This window comes from Lepisma saccharinum, chromosome 9 (genome assembly GCF_977018435.1).
Source record: "Lepisma saccharinum chromosome 9, izLepSacc3.1, whole genome shotgun sequence".
Taxonomy (NCBI): domain Eukaryota; kingdom Metazoa; phylum Arthropoda; class Insecta; order Zygentoma; family Lepismatidae; genus Lepisma; species Lepisma saccharinum.
In genome coordinates, this window is record NC_139237.1 from 49,711,106 (window position 1) to 49,729,752 (window position 18,647).

Sequence of the window (18,647 nt, forward strand, 5' to 3'; positions counted from 1 at the left end):
TAATAAATCTGAATTGGGTGGGGGGGCAAGTCCCCTCCTCTTGCCCCCTGCCAAGTTACGTCTATGTCTCATATATTAAATTATTATTATTAATAATAATAATTACTAAACACGAAGTGAATTATGTTTTTATACAAATCGTGTTTCAGACACTGATAATGATTGATAGATTGATTCAGTTTATTTTACTTCGCGTTTAGTGCCTCTTGGCTAATTTCCGAAGATGGGGATGAGTGATGAAATGATGAAATTGATGAATGGACATTCACAAACAACTTAGCCCGAGCGGGATTCGAACCGACCCTTGGCGTTGCAGCGCGATGTGCTAACCACTTTTTTTTTTTTTTTACAGACAAAAATGAAAAGGAATACCCCTATTCGGTAGTATTCCCCGCCATTCACGCATTTTCTCTACTTTCACTCATATCAATATTACTATTTTCTCGGTTTTTCTCATTACATACAAACACAAACATCCATGTCCTAGCCGGGATTCGAACCCGGGACCTCTGGCATTGTAGCACGCTGTGCTAACCACTCCGCCACAGAGGCAGACTCACTCGGCCTTAGGGTCCGGCTCACACACTGATAAATAGTGTTTCTTACTGCCTGGTACATAATGCAATATACTGTTTTTAGTATTTCACCACTGCATATATTATTCTGACAACAACAACAACAACAACAACAACAACAACAACAAAAACTTTACTTACTGTACCAAAACAGTTTCTCACGGCAAACTTCGACATAGCTGAAGATGGGCTAACTTTACCATATGACTGGCACAGTGCGCACACATTCCTTTTGGGTAATGTTGATTTATTCATGATTGCATACTGATTCATGATTATGGTAGCATTTCCTTTATTGTCTTGTAATATCCAATAATACAGTGTTATGTGAACTTTTATTTATTTTTTATTTATTTTACCTAAAGTTTCAGATACAGTACTGAATGACCATTTTATACTGAAACAGTAACAGCAGGAAAATAACAATAACAACAACAACAAAATAGAGTACAAGATGGCACTGAGAACAAATCAGAAGATTGATTTGTTTTATTTTACTTCGCGTTTTGTGAATATGGGGATGAGGGATGAAATGATGAAATTGATGAATGGACATTTACAAACAACCATGCCCAAGCGTGATTCGAACCCGGGACCCCTAGCGTCGCAGTGCGATGTGCTAACCACTTTTTTTTTTTTTTTTAAAGGAATACCCCTATTCGGCAGTATCCCCCGTCATTCACACATTTTCACAATCTTTCACACATGTCAATTTTCTCTGTATTCACGTTCGTTTTTATTATTCGGACAAACATCCAAGCCTGAGCGGTATTCGAACCCGGGACCCCTAGCGTTGCAGGGCTAACCACTTTTTTAATTATTATTATTATTAATATTTTTTTTAAAGGAATACCCCTATTCGGCAGTACCCCCCGTCATTCACACATTCGTACACTTTCACACATGTCAATTTCCACTTTATTCACATTGTTTCTCATTATTCGGACGAACACAAACATCCAAACCCGAGCGGGATTCGAACCCGGGACGCCTAGCGTTGCAGCGCGATGAGCTAACCACTCGGCCACAGGGTCCGGCGAACTTTTAAGAAGAATAATGATATAATAAATGTCAGTGACAGTGAATCCTTGTCAGATTGACAGGCGAAATAAGAACCTTCTTTCTGGGCGTGTACAATTTCTCGTGCAGCTATCGGGTTTCACAATCAGCTGACTTCCTGGATTTTAAAGCTGACTTGGCTACAGTGTGTACGAACGGACCGGTCCTTTCCTGCAGTGACTAATCCATCGTTTACTTATTTGCAACATACAATCATCATATGTTTGTGTGTTGAAAATGAGAGTATTTAAAAGTCTTGTGTGATCGCAGGAAATTATAGAAGCTCTGTGTTATTTCTCCTCTTATCTTACAACTAAATGCATCCTTGATACAGTCGTTGTGAGAGAGGAAAATAACATCCAGTCATTGATCGAACGTAGGGTTTTACGAATGTTCGCGAAGTGTTTATGTACTGTGTTCCTGTAGTGCTGTGTGTCAGTAAGTGTTGGAATAAAATAAAGTGAAAGCTTTTGTGTCGAAATTATATTTGTTTCCTGGAAGAGAACTTATTTACCTATATGAAACCATGTGCGGTGGCTTTACTTGTTCGAAGAACGCATTAACAGCGCTGAACATTCTGTACATAGTAAGTATCATACTCCGTAGTCGTGTGAATTAGTACAGGAACAAATTATCACTGCAGACTTTTTTTTTTTTGCGTGATTACTGTACACTACTTCCTCTTATATTATATATATTATTAACTATTCACTGAATTTGTAAACATAATGCAGAAAAATTGTTTAGGGCAAATCTCTTGGAGGTCATTATACTCTTCAACTAGGCCTAACTGTATTTACAGACGTATTTTTACAAGAACATTAGCAACAGAGTTTAGTCGAATTTTAATCAGACAGAGCTAAAGAATGTACACGGAATTACATATGTGCGATCTATGATGACAAATTGTGTATTACATAATAGTCCTTACCTATGCGCAACTGACTCCAGTTCCGTATTCTGTAAGTTTTTTTACAGATTATAATTACGTAACTTGAAACACGTAATTCAATTAAAGTAGTTTAGTTTGAACTGATTGAATATGTATCGAACACTACCCCCAGTGCATAGCTACAGATTCCTTTGAATTTCTGTAGGAAGCCAAGGGTTAATGCGCATTTAAGTGATAAAAGAAAAAAGTATATAACCTGGGTTGTTTTAATTTCATTATTATCCATATTATATTTTTTTTTCCTATTATTATTTTCGTCACTGCATAACCACTGTTTTATTTCATTTGTGCTTTTGGTTATTCAATGTCACTTTTCTATAGCTTTATGTTAACGTTAGGAGTGGATACCCAGTTCTAAAGAACGAACTAAAATAGTTACCTTACGCAAGCATGCATGCTTCTCGTGGACAATGTATTGACAAGCGACTGTATCGTAGACTAATGGGAATTTATGGAGAAGTAAATCAGAATCTTAGTAGAATGCATTTAGGGACTTTATTTTAATGCTAAGAGAACTAAACCTGGCTTGCGTAACCTGACTACGAAAGCATATATTGAACAAAGTATTAAGTAATCACTAAAACTCTGCAGTATGTGTTAACAGAAGTGAATCGAAATTGAACCATGTTAACCTTTTGAGTCCCAAGGCCATTTTCACATGTAACCCCCTTGGTCCAGCGCCGATTTTGTGCAAAATGCAGAGTTTCAATTAAATGAGTGTAGATTGGAGACTTGGATTGATTTAGTGTTTTAAGTCCACTTTATGCACAGTAAGGCTAATCGGGACTGGACCTACAGTTTAAAGTGGGATCCGAACCACTTGTGCCTCCACCGGGTATCGAATCCGGGACCCCTTGGTTACAAGGCTACGACGCTACCACTGCGCCATCGGGGAGGCCCGTGTAGATTGGAGACTAATTGCCCTAGAGAGATGAGTGATATACCATTGTACGCGGAATGAACCAGAGATTCAGACTATATGAAATTTATGCAAATTCGGCATATATGTGGTGGGGGGGAGGGGCTAACTCAAAATTTCGGGGAAAAGATGGGTCCCCCCTCCCCTCCAAGGAAAAAGTACATGACTGTGTTGACATGCACATGGAAATGATCGCTGACATGTAAGGAACACAAAAATATTTGCATTATTATCATATGACCAATGTAACGTGAGTTGTACCCCCAAAAGGAATGATCGGCACGCCACTGATTCAAGCTTAAAAATGCAGCGGTACCTTGAAATGACTTTAGCTCAGACTATTTGCCCTGGAGATATGAACGATATTTCGTTGTTCGCAGAATGAATCACAGATTCAGACAATATATAATTTATGCACATCCGGCGTACATATGGAGGGGAAAAGGGGGGAAATCCCCTGAAAAATACTTTTTTTTAAAAAAATGGGGTTTCTCCCTCCCCTGCCCCCCTAAAAAAGCCTTTTGGGGACACAGCAGGCACAAACGACACTAGCACACTTTTTACACCACAAGAAAAACACGCAGATGACAAAAAAGTCGTTGGAAGTCTTGTCACTTCACTCAAAAAATATCCTCGCACTTGGGTACAAAACGACACACACCTACACACAACTTTCATGGACGAAAAGCTAGAACGCAGTGAAAAATGAGAGCTGATTCATGCACCTGCTTGAAATTCTATTTTTAGACTATGCAGGGTAACCTGTGTTGCAACTTGTTGAACACTTGTGCTCAAAGACAAAGGTTTTCTTCAGTGTGCCTCGAAATTCCATTCTCACAATGCAGATTCAACAACCAGTCTTCCCCCACCCCCACCCCCTGCTTGCACCCGCATGGAAAACTTTCATTTTGACATCGGATACTGATAAACAAGCTTCCTTCGAATGCAGTAAGCAGGCGGGAGTGAAAAGCATTCCTTTAGAACAACAAAGCCGGTCTTCCTTTGTCAGCAAAAATTTTCCCCTCCATTTTCATGAAGAAAAAAAAAGGTGCAAGAAACATTTCTGTTAAATACATGTGTTTGGAACAATATATATATTAAAAAAAAAATTGAATTCTAGCCAAAAATATAAAAGTTATAATGTAAAAAGTACGACCTTGACACAGCGTCTGCATTTGAAACATGATGAAATCACAATAAAACAAATGGAACTTGGGCCTATGCATTTTGCATTCTCATTGAAGCTCATACCAGTGTATATCCTCAAAGGTAATTCTACGTTGAAAGTTCAAACACATTAGATTGAAAACAGTGTTGCATCCTGATAATTTGACCTGATTTACCACAATAATTCTAATATTGTATATATTTATTATACACCGCAAATAGATTCATTAGGTGTAATAGAAATAAAACATCAATACAGACAAAAAAAAACTGAAATCCACTTCAAATTTTCCAGGAATTTCTATATTTTTCATAAAATTTCTATTTTTACCTAAAGTTAAATCTGAATTCCTCTTCACCAGGGGAAATTTCCCTTCATGTAGCTACAAAGCCCCTGCTATGGGTGGCACAGAAGCAGAAAGGGGTACTATTATAGTATGGGGTGACACCTATAAATCATATATTTCACACTTTTTTACATTGCTAACGTACTATTTTAGAATGCGGCACATTTCCTAAGGTGAAATAATGCATTTCAAACTAAGATAATGTCTATTTCTTACATTTAAATTTGACGTTGTGTAGAACAGACCAAATGAAAACTGTTATGGATAACTCGCCTAGCGTACTGGTTCAGGGCACGTTGTGCGAGTGTTTTGTCAATTTATGCAGTGTTGCAACCTCGTTCACCGGAAAATACCTACTTTCGTGCCCGGATTTGAAATTATGCTAATACCTCACAAACCATTGACATTAGCCCCAAAAACCATTTTCCATAAGGTAAGGTTAGGTTAGGCAAGCATAGTTAAAAAAAATAAAAAAAAAACAATTAAAAATACTCAACATGGCAAGTTTGAAACACTGACTACGGGGTTACGTCATCTAATACACGGAACATTGTGCTCTCGTGCAGAAAGCAAATGGCGGCAGCAGAAACAGCATGTCGGACAGAGATTTTTGCAGAAAACAACATGTATTCGCATTAAAATGGATCAAAACTACATTCACGAACTTCCACAACACTACAGAAAATAATTTCCGTAAGTACTTTCTCCTGTAAATTTGAAGAAATCCACCCCTGTACTATAATGTTACCCAGAAAGGAATAAGTAGTTTCTCTTGTGAACGCTGTCTGCAATGGTGGAACTGAACCCCACAGCCTCCCTCCCCCTCCCTGTATACAATTTAAGAGGAAGCACTGTTGTCAGAAGGGTTCAACTTTGTAAAGTCAAAGCTTCATATGATGAGTAGAATATGTTAGATCAGACTTCAAAAATGTTAATGTCTGTAACTATGTAATTGCTCACACACCCACAAACAAAGATTTTATTTTGCAGAATGAACAGTTCTGCCTAGTAATGTTATGTTTTCCGTTTATTTTCAGCTTGTGGCCTTCATTTTGATTGGTGTTGCAGTCTATGGAAAATCATCAACACTTGTGACAGATCTGCCAATAGTTGGCGGGATACTAGCATGTGGTGTATTTCTCTTGCTAATATCCATTGTTGGATTGATTGGTGCCATTAAGCACCATCAGGTCCTTCTCTTCTTTGTATCCTTTACATAGAAGGTGTGCAAAAAGATAGCGAGTATCTTAATGTATAATATAGTATAAATAAAAACCAAGGTCATGATGGATTCACATTAAACTGCCCCTTGACAGTGCAATTGCTGAATGAGATTATCAATGAATGGAGTTTAGATTATGCAGGCCTTAGGCGGAATAATTTACTTTGACATGTTTGCTAGCGTAAATGCTATGTAAATGCTTCCAAAAATCTTGTAGCAGATAGTACTTTTCACGGAAGCATTTCATGTAACATTTTGGTTAGCTTTTGCGATTAGAATGTATAATATACACAACACGAAAGGCACGTTGCATTACAATATCTATGGTGAGTGTACGGTGTGCACAATTGAAACAACTAAAATATTCTTCCATACCTGTACTGCATGCGTTATAAAAGTGTGTAGTTAAGTAGGGCCAATGATTTGTACCTAATTCAGTTTAATAGGAAACATTATCTGGTAATAGTATGGTATAGCGAAAACACATTTCATTTGTTTATTTCCTAATTATTTACATTTGTACTTACCTGTTATGCATAGCGGAACATTTTTGATCGTGGGATTTTGCTTTTTACACTGAAAAAAGCGTAATTTTTCACATTACAAGTATTTATTGTTTGTTGCTAATTCGCTTTCGTTACACACAGTATGGCGGGCAAATCTTGACTCAGGATGTCTATCGTAAGCTGATATGCAGTGTTTCCAAGCTTACTAACCAAAAAATGCCGCACAAACTATTCACAGAAGGTTTTTAAGCGAATATTGATCCGCAAACCATTCACGGAAGGTTAGGTTAGGCAAACATAGAAAATTAAATTGGAAAAAAAAAATTGTACAATGCAACCTTCACACGTCATCTTGTAAAACTACTGCGTGGTTGCTTACTAACAGGGGGTTACATAATCGAACGCTCGGAACATTTGATTCACGTAGTCGACGGTAATGTTGGCAAGAGCTATCGTGCATCGGAGATACATTTATGTCGAAAAATACATGATTTACCGGCTGAAGAAGTTGAATGAAGGGAGAAAGCACTTCCACGAGCTTCCAAAAGTCTACAGAAACTCAGTTCCGTAAGTAGTTTCTCCTGTAAATTTGAAGAAAGTGTTTTCACTATACCATACTGTTACCACATTATCCCTCTTGGTTGAATATTTTTCGGCTTTCAAACATATGAAGTGATTGTTTAAGTCTGCACTCGTGACTAGAGCTTGGTTCTGATTGGTTATGTTATTGAATAGGATGTATCCTATCCTTGACAGATGCAATGAAGAATGCCATACAATTTTTTACTTTACATGATAGCATTTTGGTCATGGCATAAATGCTAAGGAAAATGCTTTCATCTAAACTTACCTTACGAGATACTTCAACCTTTTTCTGATGGGGCCTCTTTTTGCCTGTAAAGGAGATGTTCAAGAGCACACTTTCCAAATGTGCAGTGCTAGAGAAAACAAAAAACAATACAGAGGCAAAACTATTTACCGTGGACAGTTTTTTTTTTTTTTTCTGAAAGAATCTTGCCATTGTGGGAAGGGATGTTTAGGTGCCCCTTTCCAAAATATAAAGTTAATAGCAAAATAAAATTTAACACAAAAATTCCTGTTTGGAAGCCCCTGTGGCTCCAGCCACATACATTTTTTATAATTGTTAGTTTTCAGTGCCAGTCATTCGCTCTGTATTACATGTGGCAGTGTCACCGGGTGGCAGAAGTTGCTCTCAGCATGCTGTGAATTCCTTTCAATCAGGCGTTGCTGCTACAGTAGACAAGTGTGGAGGAACTGGCATAAACAAGTATCTGCTAGTGCTTGCATTAACATCCTTTAGTGTTTTAGTACTCAGGAATATATGTTTTTTGTGGAAAATAAATCAGGGCAATATCTTATGTAAAATGTCAACAAATTTACAGTTATAAATAGGGCTTGAAAGTTGATGAAAAATCATATTTTTTTCTGAGCCTTGAAAACAATGCTAAACCTGGTATCAGCCTTTTACCTTCAGTTACAACCAGAAACATTTTTATTTTGCATTTTCAGCCTCTTTGGCTTGTAGGTCATTTTTTACTATTGTTAGCCATCTTTGTTGTTTTTTAAAATCATTTTCGAGGTTTATTTTTTTTTCTCTTTTCCTGTTACTTCATGAATTTTCTTTCCATTGGCTATAATAACTTATTTTTTTTTAATTTCCTAACATGGTGTTTTTATCAAGTACGCCATTAATAAAAGAGATGGTCAATGCAATACACAATATTATTTTTAACTGAAATCTTTGGCAGTTAAGCCCACTTTGTGGTTCCTTTGCTGACCACTTATCTGATGCACGTAACTATATTTTCAAATTATGACTGACTGGATTGTGCAAGGCCCATTCTGAAAGAAGATGAATGACTTATACACACTATTGGTAGTTATTGTTAAAACATTTTGTTTATTGTACATAAAAATAGTTCCATACCATACTGAAAACATAAAAGAAAAGATAAGGCATTAATTTCAGAGTATCCCGTGTAAAAAATATATTACATTATGTGTTACGTAGGCGTGTTCACAGTATAAAGTTGAGTTTCATAATTGCAGTATTGTATGAGAATTTCATTATATTGGCCTTAACTCTTTTTTCAGTACATGGTCATTCTTTTCCTCCTCTTTCTAATTCAGTTCAGCGTAGCATGTGCGTGTCTGGCATTTAATATGGATCAGCAGAAATCATTGGCAAAAACGGTAAGTTTTATGCTAGTCATCGTGAAACTGGTTAGTAAGTTATATTATACCCGGTCCCAGCTAACTGTGGACCAAGGCTGCACATAGCATCAGAGAAGCGAGGGAAATTGAGAGGTCAGAGCGAAGCACTACACGCTGCTGGGAAGGCAGTTGCTTTCCCCCACTCCACGCAATTTCGTTCCTCTCACGTGTTCATTGGTGGAGCTGTCTCCCATCACTACCTGCGCAGAGACTTGATTTTGTTAGCCTGCTCTACACTTAGCTGGGACAGTGTATAGATTTATTAGGCACTCTTGTTTAATTATTTCTGTAAGAACTTTGTTTCATGTCGACTATATCCATACAAAATTGCAATTCAATCTAATCAGTTCACATTTAATTTTTTCCACAGGAAATACGACACTTGAACTCATTAGACTGAATTATATATCTCCACGTAACCGCAAAACAGATATCTTTAGATCCAATTGCATTTGGGAGCCATGGTTCAGTTCATAGGCAGGCTGTAATGAAGGGTGTGTGTTGAGGGAAAGGCCACAGAAAACAGCCTAGGCATATGAGTGTAAATTTAAAATTCATTCCAGGCAGAGAAAGTAATTGTATTTGTTATTTAATGTCGATTTTCTGCTATTTTAGCATTAATTGATTGATTGATTTAGTTTATTTTACTTCACGTTTTGTGCCTCTTGGCTAATTTGCGAAGATGGGGATGAGGGATGAACTTGATGAATGGACATTCACAAACAACCAAGCCCGACCAGGATTCGAACCCGGGACCCTTGGTGTCGCAGCGCGATGTGCTAACCACTCGGCCACAGGGTCGGGCTATTTTAGCATTAAGGATGAGTGGATCCTTCTGAGGAAGATCCTGATAGAGTTGAAACATAATGTCCTTTTAATTTTTATTAAACTGCCTTGGTCAGCAACTTTAGTGTATTGAAGTTTCCATTGATTTTGTACCAATTATGTGAAATACTTACTTCGTGATTACCTAACAGGTGTTCTGATGTAATTTTTTAATATTTTAAGACAAAATGTTGGTAAATTTATGCTTGTAATTGGTGTGAAATACTCACCCACTAATATTATTCAATATTTTAAACAACTTTGAATTATTACAATTTTCAAGCGTCAGTACTGGCTCAGCCCTAGTGATGATTAGATGATTGATGAAGGGACACTCGCAAAAGAAGTGTGGCAAGGTTGAAAGTCAGTCACTGAGCTGGCAGGAGGGAAAGGGTCTTTGAAAGATATAGTTTTTTCTCAGAGCAGTCTCTATTACCTGTGAATTGGTTTAACAGATAATGTGGATGAGTAGTGTGTCCAATGATTTTGTTCAGCAGCAATTGTACCATCTGTCCTGGAGAACCAGTCTTGGTGACCTTTGAGTGGACAGTCTTTGGTGAAGCAATAAAGTTTAAGTGAATGATATTTGTTCTAATTAGGAGGAAATAAATAAAAATGGCAATTAGTTAACTAAACAACCCCGTCAGTATTGCTCTTTCATTTATGTCTTGAACTTTGATATTGGATTGGCTGGCCAGGAGTGTTGTTCCTTTGGAGAGTGGACCCTAGCTTTAGTCGCCTGATGCCTCTGCAGTAGAATTTCTAGATAAGTTCTCAGCCCAATGACAAACGTAATTTTCAAAGACTAACTTACAGTGTTCTAGTGTAACTTTTTTCAATAAGTTCATTGTGTGTGAGTGTATAAAACTTCTCACGTCACATGCCGGCAACATACTTGTTAAAATCAACACAAACAGCACAATAAAAAACACATTAAAAGTTTTTCCAAGCTTTTGATTCCATCTTGGTATCATCATCAGGGCTGGTCAAGTGACAACAAAGTGCTTTCTTCCTCACGATCGACCAGTTTTCAGGAACACTTCCCTGCACTTACTGTGAAACATATTATTAATTGTCACACTACCTGCTATTTGTTGTTCTACGTTTTGAAGTTTGATGAACTTTACACTGTTTTAATGTAGCCATAAAGGAAACAAATTCAACGAGGTTGAATATGACAGAAACTTTCTACTGACAGTTTTCAGGCTGTCACATTTTCCACATTTACCGCTGAAAAGTCTACTGCATGTTAATTCTTAAATGTATTGAAACAAGTGGAATCATCTACACTGGACAGTTCTGCATTTAGGTCTGTATAATGTGTTCCACTTCATAGCACCTCATTCTTTGAAATACATATATCTAGGAATCATAAATTTGAGTCAGGCTTGTAAAACATTGAAAATAAGACAAGTCAAAAGGTGCTTTCAACATATTTTTTACCAGTTTTTATGTAGTTATCACAGTATTTAGTTTATTCCTGTGTAAACAAGTCCATTTTTTCTTCTCAATATTTACTGCAGAATTAACCAATTTTTCATGAATTGCATAACTTTGACTTCAGAAAGTATTGCGTCTGTAAATGAACTCTAAATTTTGTGTTTAAGGTTTTATTTTGCAGTTCATTTCACATTTCATGACAAAATATGATAGGAAAATGCAGCTCGCACCTTTCAGAAACATAAAAATGAACATCACAGTGTGTTATTTCACATTTCGTGTTTCAAAAACGAAATATACATATCCCCAATTATCACCATTGAACAATGACTTGAGCAAAAGGGTTATACTTCAGGGTTTCATCCAGTTTGCTGCTCTGTTAGCATGACACCATTTCATTCGGTGCTAATGCCACTTTCTCTAATGTTATATCCGGTTCACGTTGTACAGGGCTACTGTAAATTATTCATTGGATTTCAAAACACTGTATTTTCCAAAGTATTCCACATATAATAATGATTGACATGTGAAAAGAACTGGAAACTCACCAAGTTTTCATGTGACACACATCAGCTGACAGTGCAGTGCTGTTACAAAATTGTGTTGGAATATGTTAGGTGTTCGTCTGTTACTGAGGTGCAGTGTCCATTCAGAAGAGAATACCAAAAAGATTCACCAGGTCACCAAAGCATTCTGCAGTATTATCGGCAGTTTAAGGACACTGGTTGTTTGTGTAAAGGGAAAGGTATCAGGTGACCAACCGTGTCTGATAAAACCATTCTGTGCTGCTGTGGCCATACTGCCAACAGCAGAATGCTGTAGAACATTTATGGCGTGGCAGGAAAACTTTGTTATATTTCGGTCCTTTTTATGTATCAACCATTACTGTATTTATAATACTTTTGAAAATACAGTGTTTTGAAATCTGATGAATCATTTACGGTAGCCCTGTAATTTCTTCTGATTAACCCAGTATTAGAGATATGCTTTAACCCTTTCCGGATGTGACTTAGAACATCGAGTTTTCCCAGGAGTTTTTTTTTTTTTTCAAAAAGAAATCATGTGTTTTATTATTTAACATTTTTCTAAAATCTACAAGATGTCCTCTTTCCACAGATATATAATATGTTAAGTTTTATATAAATTTTCACATGTTCTTTTTGTAACAATTTTTTGAAAGTTAAAGAAAATATAACATTACATCAAAGTTACTGAAAACATATGTTGAGTAGGTAATATAAAATTAATTTTTGAAAATGATGTAAGAACTTTCTATTATGATCGAAATCATCACTAACACTGCGAAATCTGAACTGGAATCATTTGTAAAAAATTTACATAATGTGGATAGAAATTATTAAATGCTATTCTCAAGTGTGTCCCGTATCGTGCTCAGACGGTCTAAGGTGAATGCTTGGATTCTGGTTATGGGATGTGTGCAAGTTCGAGTCTCCTGGGGATGGGGGGGGGGGGGGGGGGGCATGAGCGGAACAACTTTTCCTGAGATTTCCGGTTGTGTATGGGACCGGTGGCCACACAGCATCATGAGGAAATTGGCGAGCAACGAATGAGTAGTGTAATCCGGTCATAGACAACCAGGTTCGTTGTGCTGACCACACAGCACCCTGTAACTGGTTGGAGAGAGAGAGGCTGGCAGTTGGTAGATAGGCATTAGCCCTCGTGGACTGGCCAGAGTTATTCTCAAGAGTATAAACAAAAGTGCAACTTAATTCGACATGAGTACAAGCAAAATTCAGCAACAAAGAAAACAGACATTTAGCAGTTGAAATTTTAAAGACGTGGTTACAACACACATCAGCAAGAGACATGGTGTGATTAAAACCTGTTGTTCATTCACAATGGAATCTTATAGTTAATGGCTACGCCTGTCTTATTGAACAGGGCCTGTTACTTGTCTGGAAAGTGTTAAAAAATGTTACATTTCAAGCTCTCTTCTTCCTTTATGGAAGGGAAAAATACTTTGTTGAGCATTTACAGTTTTAGGAATTAAATAAGACTCTAGAAGAGACAAGTTTGGAGCATTGTCCAGGTAGCATGGTACTTATGACTTCGTAGTGCAAGCTCACTTGCTTATTATTGACCCCTCCTGATTTTTAAGGTTGTTTTGACTATCATGAAAGTCCTCATACGTAGCAGCGGTACGTGAAATTCACTCCCTACAAAGGTCAAACTCAGTACCAGCAAAGTGGAGTTCTGACACATATGTTTTAAAATTTCCATCCCTATTCTTCGAATTCCATACACACTCATATCCAAACCCACACACCTTTACACTTTCCTTTCTTCTAAATTTGTATAACTCTCAGACTTTCTTTATTTCATTGCTACTTTATATCCTCATGTAAATTCATCTCATTTTCCTTAGATGTAGATTTTGTTTGTGTTTTTACTACATAGGGCATCAAGTCATTATTTGTATTAATGTTGTTCAAAATTTAATGTTTTATGGCTTAATTGTAACCCTAGGCTATTGAGATAATATATATAATAATAATAAATATCTTGTAAGCTGTTTTTGCTGATATAAGGTTCAGTACATTTTGCTTCTTTCAAAAATTTAAATTTTTTTGATTTAGTGAATTATGCTATTTTGCAGGGATGGATGAATGTAGGTGACAACATCAAGAGTGAAGTGCAAGGAGTCTTTGAGTGCTGTGGATTCTACAACCAAAGTATGCCCCCAGGTCATCAGTTGTCTAATCCACCTTGTAACGAGGTAAGTGGAATGTGTTGTGGGTATCAGAGAGTACCTAGGAAAGTTGGGGAAATGAAGTTAGAAGTATAGGAAAATCATGTAAAACTGGAAATTTTGTAAAAATGTTCAAAAACATGGAAATGGCATGGACATTTTTATGTTTATTAATAGTTTGTGTTTGTCAGAATTGGAAACTGAAAACACATTTAACTTTTTCCTCTGTTGGTTTCTTTCTTTCATTTGGTAATATTTTGTATAAAAATTTTGTCTTAAATTCGAAATTTTCACATTCGTGGTTTTTTCATTGGACAATGATATATTTATAAAAAACATTTTTGTGATATACAAGTAAATTTTACAATTTGGAGCAGCTCCTGTGGGTGGGTGGCTGTTTGAGAGAGTCTACAAAACAATAACTATTGCAAATTGATTAATCCTCTGTAACCCACACAGCGGCACTAACTGCTGCCTTTTTCAACATTTTGAATTCTTTCTCTTACCCATGCAATAATTAATTCATCAAGTGCTTGCGATCTTGACATTCATTAATGAAAACATTTTGTGAAAAGTTACAAGGGTAGAGGGGATGGGTGTGGTAAAAGAATCAGCTAGATTCCACCATGTATGATGATAATTAGGACAGTCTATGCTGAAGAACCATCCTAATTAACACCGATCATAGGACACTAGATGAAACCCTTTAAACTGATCTATTGGACTTATATACATGACCCCTGGAAACACACCTGTTATATTGGCCTATGGTGTCCTGCCTAGGGCTTTTACTCACTCATAACATACATGTGTTCACTCACTCCATTCGTCTCTCCCTTGTCTATCCCAAAAACTGCCCTAACCGCACTATATATTCCTTACCAATATATATTCCTGTCGGCAGAAGTGGGGGGACAGGCACCTTAGTCTAACTGCTGACTTGTCCCTAGGCAGGAAACGACCTTGACAGGCCATATACACTACACACTACACTATTCCCTGAAAACATAAAGGCATTCAGACCTTTTTCTCTGGCGTGCTTCAGTTGCTCACAAGCTTCTGAAGTGATCAGTCCCTCTTAAGCAGCACTCTGTACCGTGCGCAGGAACGTTTCCTACTTTAAATCATGGCGCGCCTAGATTATATTACCCATGAATATCTGGAGATACTCCAAGAACTCTCTGTGATGAGGGTAATGATTGTGTGTATGCAGTACCTATACAAAATATCATTGTCAAAATAATGATATTGAAAATTGACAACATTCAGTTCCTTTCATTTGAGTCAGTGTGTCCTTTTTTTATGTAGATCTCGTAAAAGCAAGAGAAAAATATTGAAATTTGAAAATTTTTAAAATATTCTGGAAGTTTCTGATTTTTCTGCGAGTCAGTAAGATTTTAACAGTGAATATTTTGGGTATGATTTTACAATACCGAACCCTTCTCCAATTTCGTCCATATTTCTCATACTCACTAATTTAGGGCTCCTAATCACGAATCTGGCGGTTAAAATTTGGCGCTCTCGTGTGGAACTTTCAGAATAACGTGTAGAAGGTTGTGATTTTACAATACAAAAAAAAGGCATAATTTCGTTAGTAATTATAATATTCACTAATTATGGAGTCCTGATGACGTATCTGCAGTTAAGATTTGGTGGTCACGTAGAAATTGTAAATTAATGTGCAGAAGTTGTAAAATGACGTGATTTACCACGATGATTTTTTGATACATCAACAACATTTGGAATCAATCTTTGCTCATATGAACAAGTGACGTTTGCAATTCATTACATTGTCTACAGCGTTGCCACACTGTTGCGTTGTTAGTAGGATTGCATTCAGGGTGGAAGAATGGCGGAAACCCCCTCAAAAACTGCGACCAGTCCGAGGGAAGTGAGAGTGAAAACTCAGAAGGGGAAGAGTATGTGGAATGTGGACTAATTTGATTACAGGTTAGTTTGGCAATTGTGTAGGGAACGTTCAGTTGTTCAGTAATCTGTGAGTTGTTGGTGTGAGGAAGATGGCATCTTTGAAGGTAGGAAGTGAAGTCATTTCGTAAGTTTCCTGATTGAGCAATGCTCTCAATTCTTCATCTTCAAATTTTTTTGGCTGTCCAGGTCGCTCTTGGTCTTCCAGGCCGAAATCACCACTTCTAAACCGTGCAAACCACTTCTGACACGTTCGCTCAGCTAGCGCATGGTCACCATACACTTCCACCAAAATACGATGACTTTCGGTAGCACTTTTCTGCATGTTAAAGTAATGAAGCAGAACACCCCGCAAAAACACTTTATCTGGCATGAACTGCGCCATGTTCAGTTGACTACAAAATGCTGTTGTAGACGCGTCAATCAACTGCCCTATACTACGAACGTTGCGCGCTGACAGGAGTTTTCAACGCATGTGTGGCTACACGGAACTGTGGGACGATACGCTTGTTGTGCCATATCTTGTCCAGGGGCACAAATTAATTCCTAGACCAAATACAACCAAGCACTTTCAACTTGTCCAACATTTCTCACATTATTTTTATACAGTGGGTCCTTCAGATTACCAAGAAATTTCCTCACAACTTCTTTGAATGCTTCCCATACATTTTCTTCAATTTTGTCTTGTTAAAATCATCATCAATCATCAGCTTACGAATTTGCAGTCCATGAGATACATCTTCTCTGACTTTAGCTTGTGATAAGAAGAAAATTTCATGCACAAGTATTCGATACATAGACCACTTTTGTCTAGTGCGTTACAAACTGTTTCATAATTATATTTATTTATGTGTATTTGGGGAAGGAGAATTTTCTGATGATCTACTAGACTCGCTTTTGTAACATTTCTGGATCTGGTTTTAGTTCCTCTCTTTCAGATCAATATACAGAACTCCTATTTTGTCTCTGGCTCTACTATCCCACTCACACGTGGAACAGGGAAATTTTGTGTAACCTCCCTGTTGTCCCAGTAATAAGACAATGACTTTAGGTTACCTGCATATTTGCCACTGCTTCTCCTGGTACTTTATTTTGTCCAGAACTAACTTCAATGTTTCGCATGACTCAGCTAATTATGTAGTGTGTGCAAGGGTAATGGATGCTAATTTATTGCCATTGTGTAGCAAAACGGCTTTAAGGCTTGTCGATAAAAAGCTGCCAGGAACTGGGATCATATGTCTCCTCTCCTAACTGTTGCACAAGATTAGGGATTGTGGTACAAAATACCAGTTGACCTCCTTATGTGTATTATTTTCGAAAATGTTTGGCATGATTTATATCCCAAGAAAATGTAACCTCAGGAGCCAAAAATTATTTTAGTTTAGTCTTTAGCCAAATAATTCACTCATTTCTTTAGTGAGCTCTAGATCGCGTACCAAATCATTGAACTCAGGTTGGGTAAATAGTTTCGGTGAAGTTTCTAAGTCTTTTGTTTCGGGATACAATTCATCACTGCTTGAATATGAGGAACTGCTTTGAAATTCATTTTCTCTTACGTTTTCTGGTGGTTTAGGCACTGGCAGGTCAGGTCCATGCAGAATAGGCTGCCTAGCTAATGGCAGGTAGAGGTATTTAATTCCTTTCTTCTTTTGTTGTAACCAGTAACCTGGGACAAATAAAAATAATAACAGTCATCATGATGATTTTTCTGTTCGCGCCACGCTATAGGTATTGTGAAAGGCATTGCTTTCTGTTTTTCTTCTCATACAAATAACGTAGTCCCTCGATACAAGTGTTACATTCACTATGTGGAGCAAAACATTTATCCTTATCACCTACCTTCATGCTGAAATACAAGAAGTACAGTTTCTTCACGAAAGAATCTAATTTCCCTATCTTCCCATTGAACATGTAACACCCACAACAGTGCTGCCATTATGTTTCATATCTAATGTATTTCTTTCAAGATCTTTGTTCATATTCAGCGTAATGTGGAGACATGCGATAGTATTACTATGCTGCACATGGCATGATTCGAACCTGGAACCCGCGTCATAAATCAATAAGCTAATCACTTTATAAAAGGGGTTGTGAAAAAAGCTGGAAAGAGCTTCCTTTAAACACATAACACCGGCAACCTTCAGTGGATCTTGAAAAATCTGCTGATGCAAATTCTACTAGAACTCACAGGGGAAATAAACAAACACAGCTTTGTGCTAAAAACACTGTTAAGCCTTGTTTCCATGATTATGAAAAACTAAATATGCTGACCAAGGCAGTAATTTATTTTATTAAAAACATAAACTAAAACGTAACGTTTCAACCTTCTAGCAAGGTCTTCATCAGACTCTGTATCAAGTACAAAAGTCTGATGAAGACCTTGCTAGAAGGTTGAAACGTTACGTTTTAGTTTATGTTTTTAATAAAATAAATTACTGCCTTGGTCAGCATATTTAGTTTTTCATAAAAACACCGTTATCGAGAGATGCGCTCGAGTCAACGGTTTTACCGATCAAATGTTTAAATACGGCCACTGAAATTAATCGAAAAAGAAAAAACAGCTTCATGGGTAAAAGTGAGTACTAGTTTCTCAGTATTTATATACTACCGCGTCTCTCTTTTCCCAATTATGAACAAATGTTTAAATTCCAAATAAATAGTCTACGTGAGACAATCTTGCTCTTAGTTGCTTTCAGTTTTAGATCAGATCAAGATATAGCAAGTGAGCTCCATAGTTGTCGTAGTAAAAGGAAATAATTACAAG

The 18,647-nt window shown here is 37.1% G+C and overlaps 1 protein-coding gene across 3 annotated transcripts in view; it reads left to right on the forward strand.

The window, feature by feature from the left end:
* Positions 1–1,789: 1,789 nt before the first annotated feature.
* Positions 1,790–18,647, forward strand: part of Tsp97E (Tetraspanin 97E) — a 57,687-nt gene continuing 40,829 nt past the window's right edge. For all 3 annotated transcript variants that reach the window (XM_083128170.1, XM_083128172.1, XM_083128171.1), the window contains exons 1-4: positions 1,790–2,220; positions 6,057–6,224; positions 8,863–8,961; positions 13,865–13,984. In XM_083128170.1, the coding sequence (XP_082984296.1) occupies positions 2,161–2,220; positions 6,057–6,224; positions 8,863–8,961; positions 13,865–13,984 (447 nt within the window). In that variant the 5' untranslated portion in view covers positions 1,790–2,160. The remainder of the gene's footprint in view (positions 2,221–6,056; positions 6,225–8,862; positions 8,962–13,864; positions 13,985–18,647) is intronic.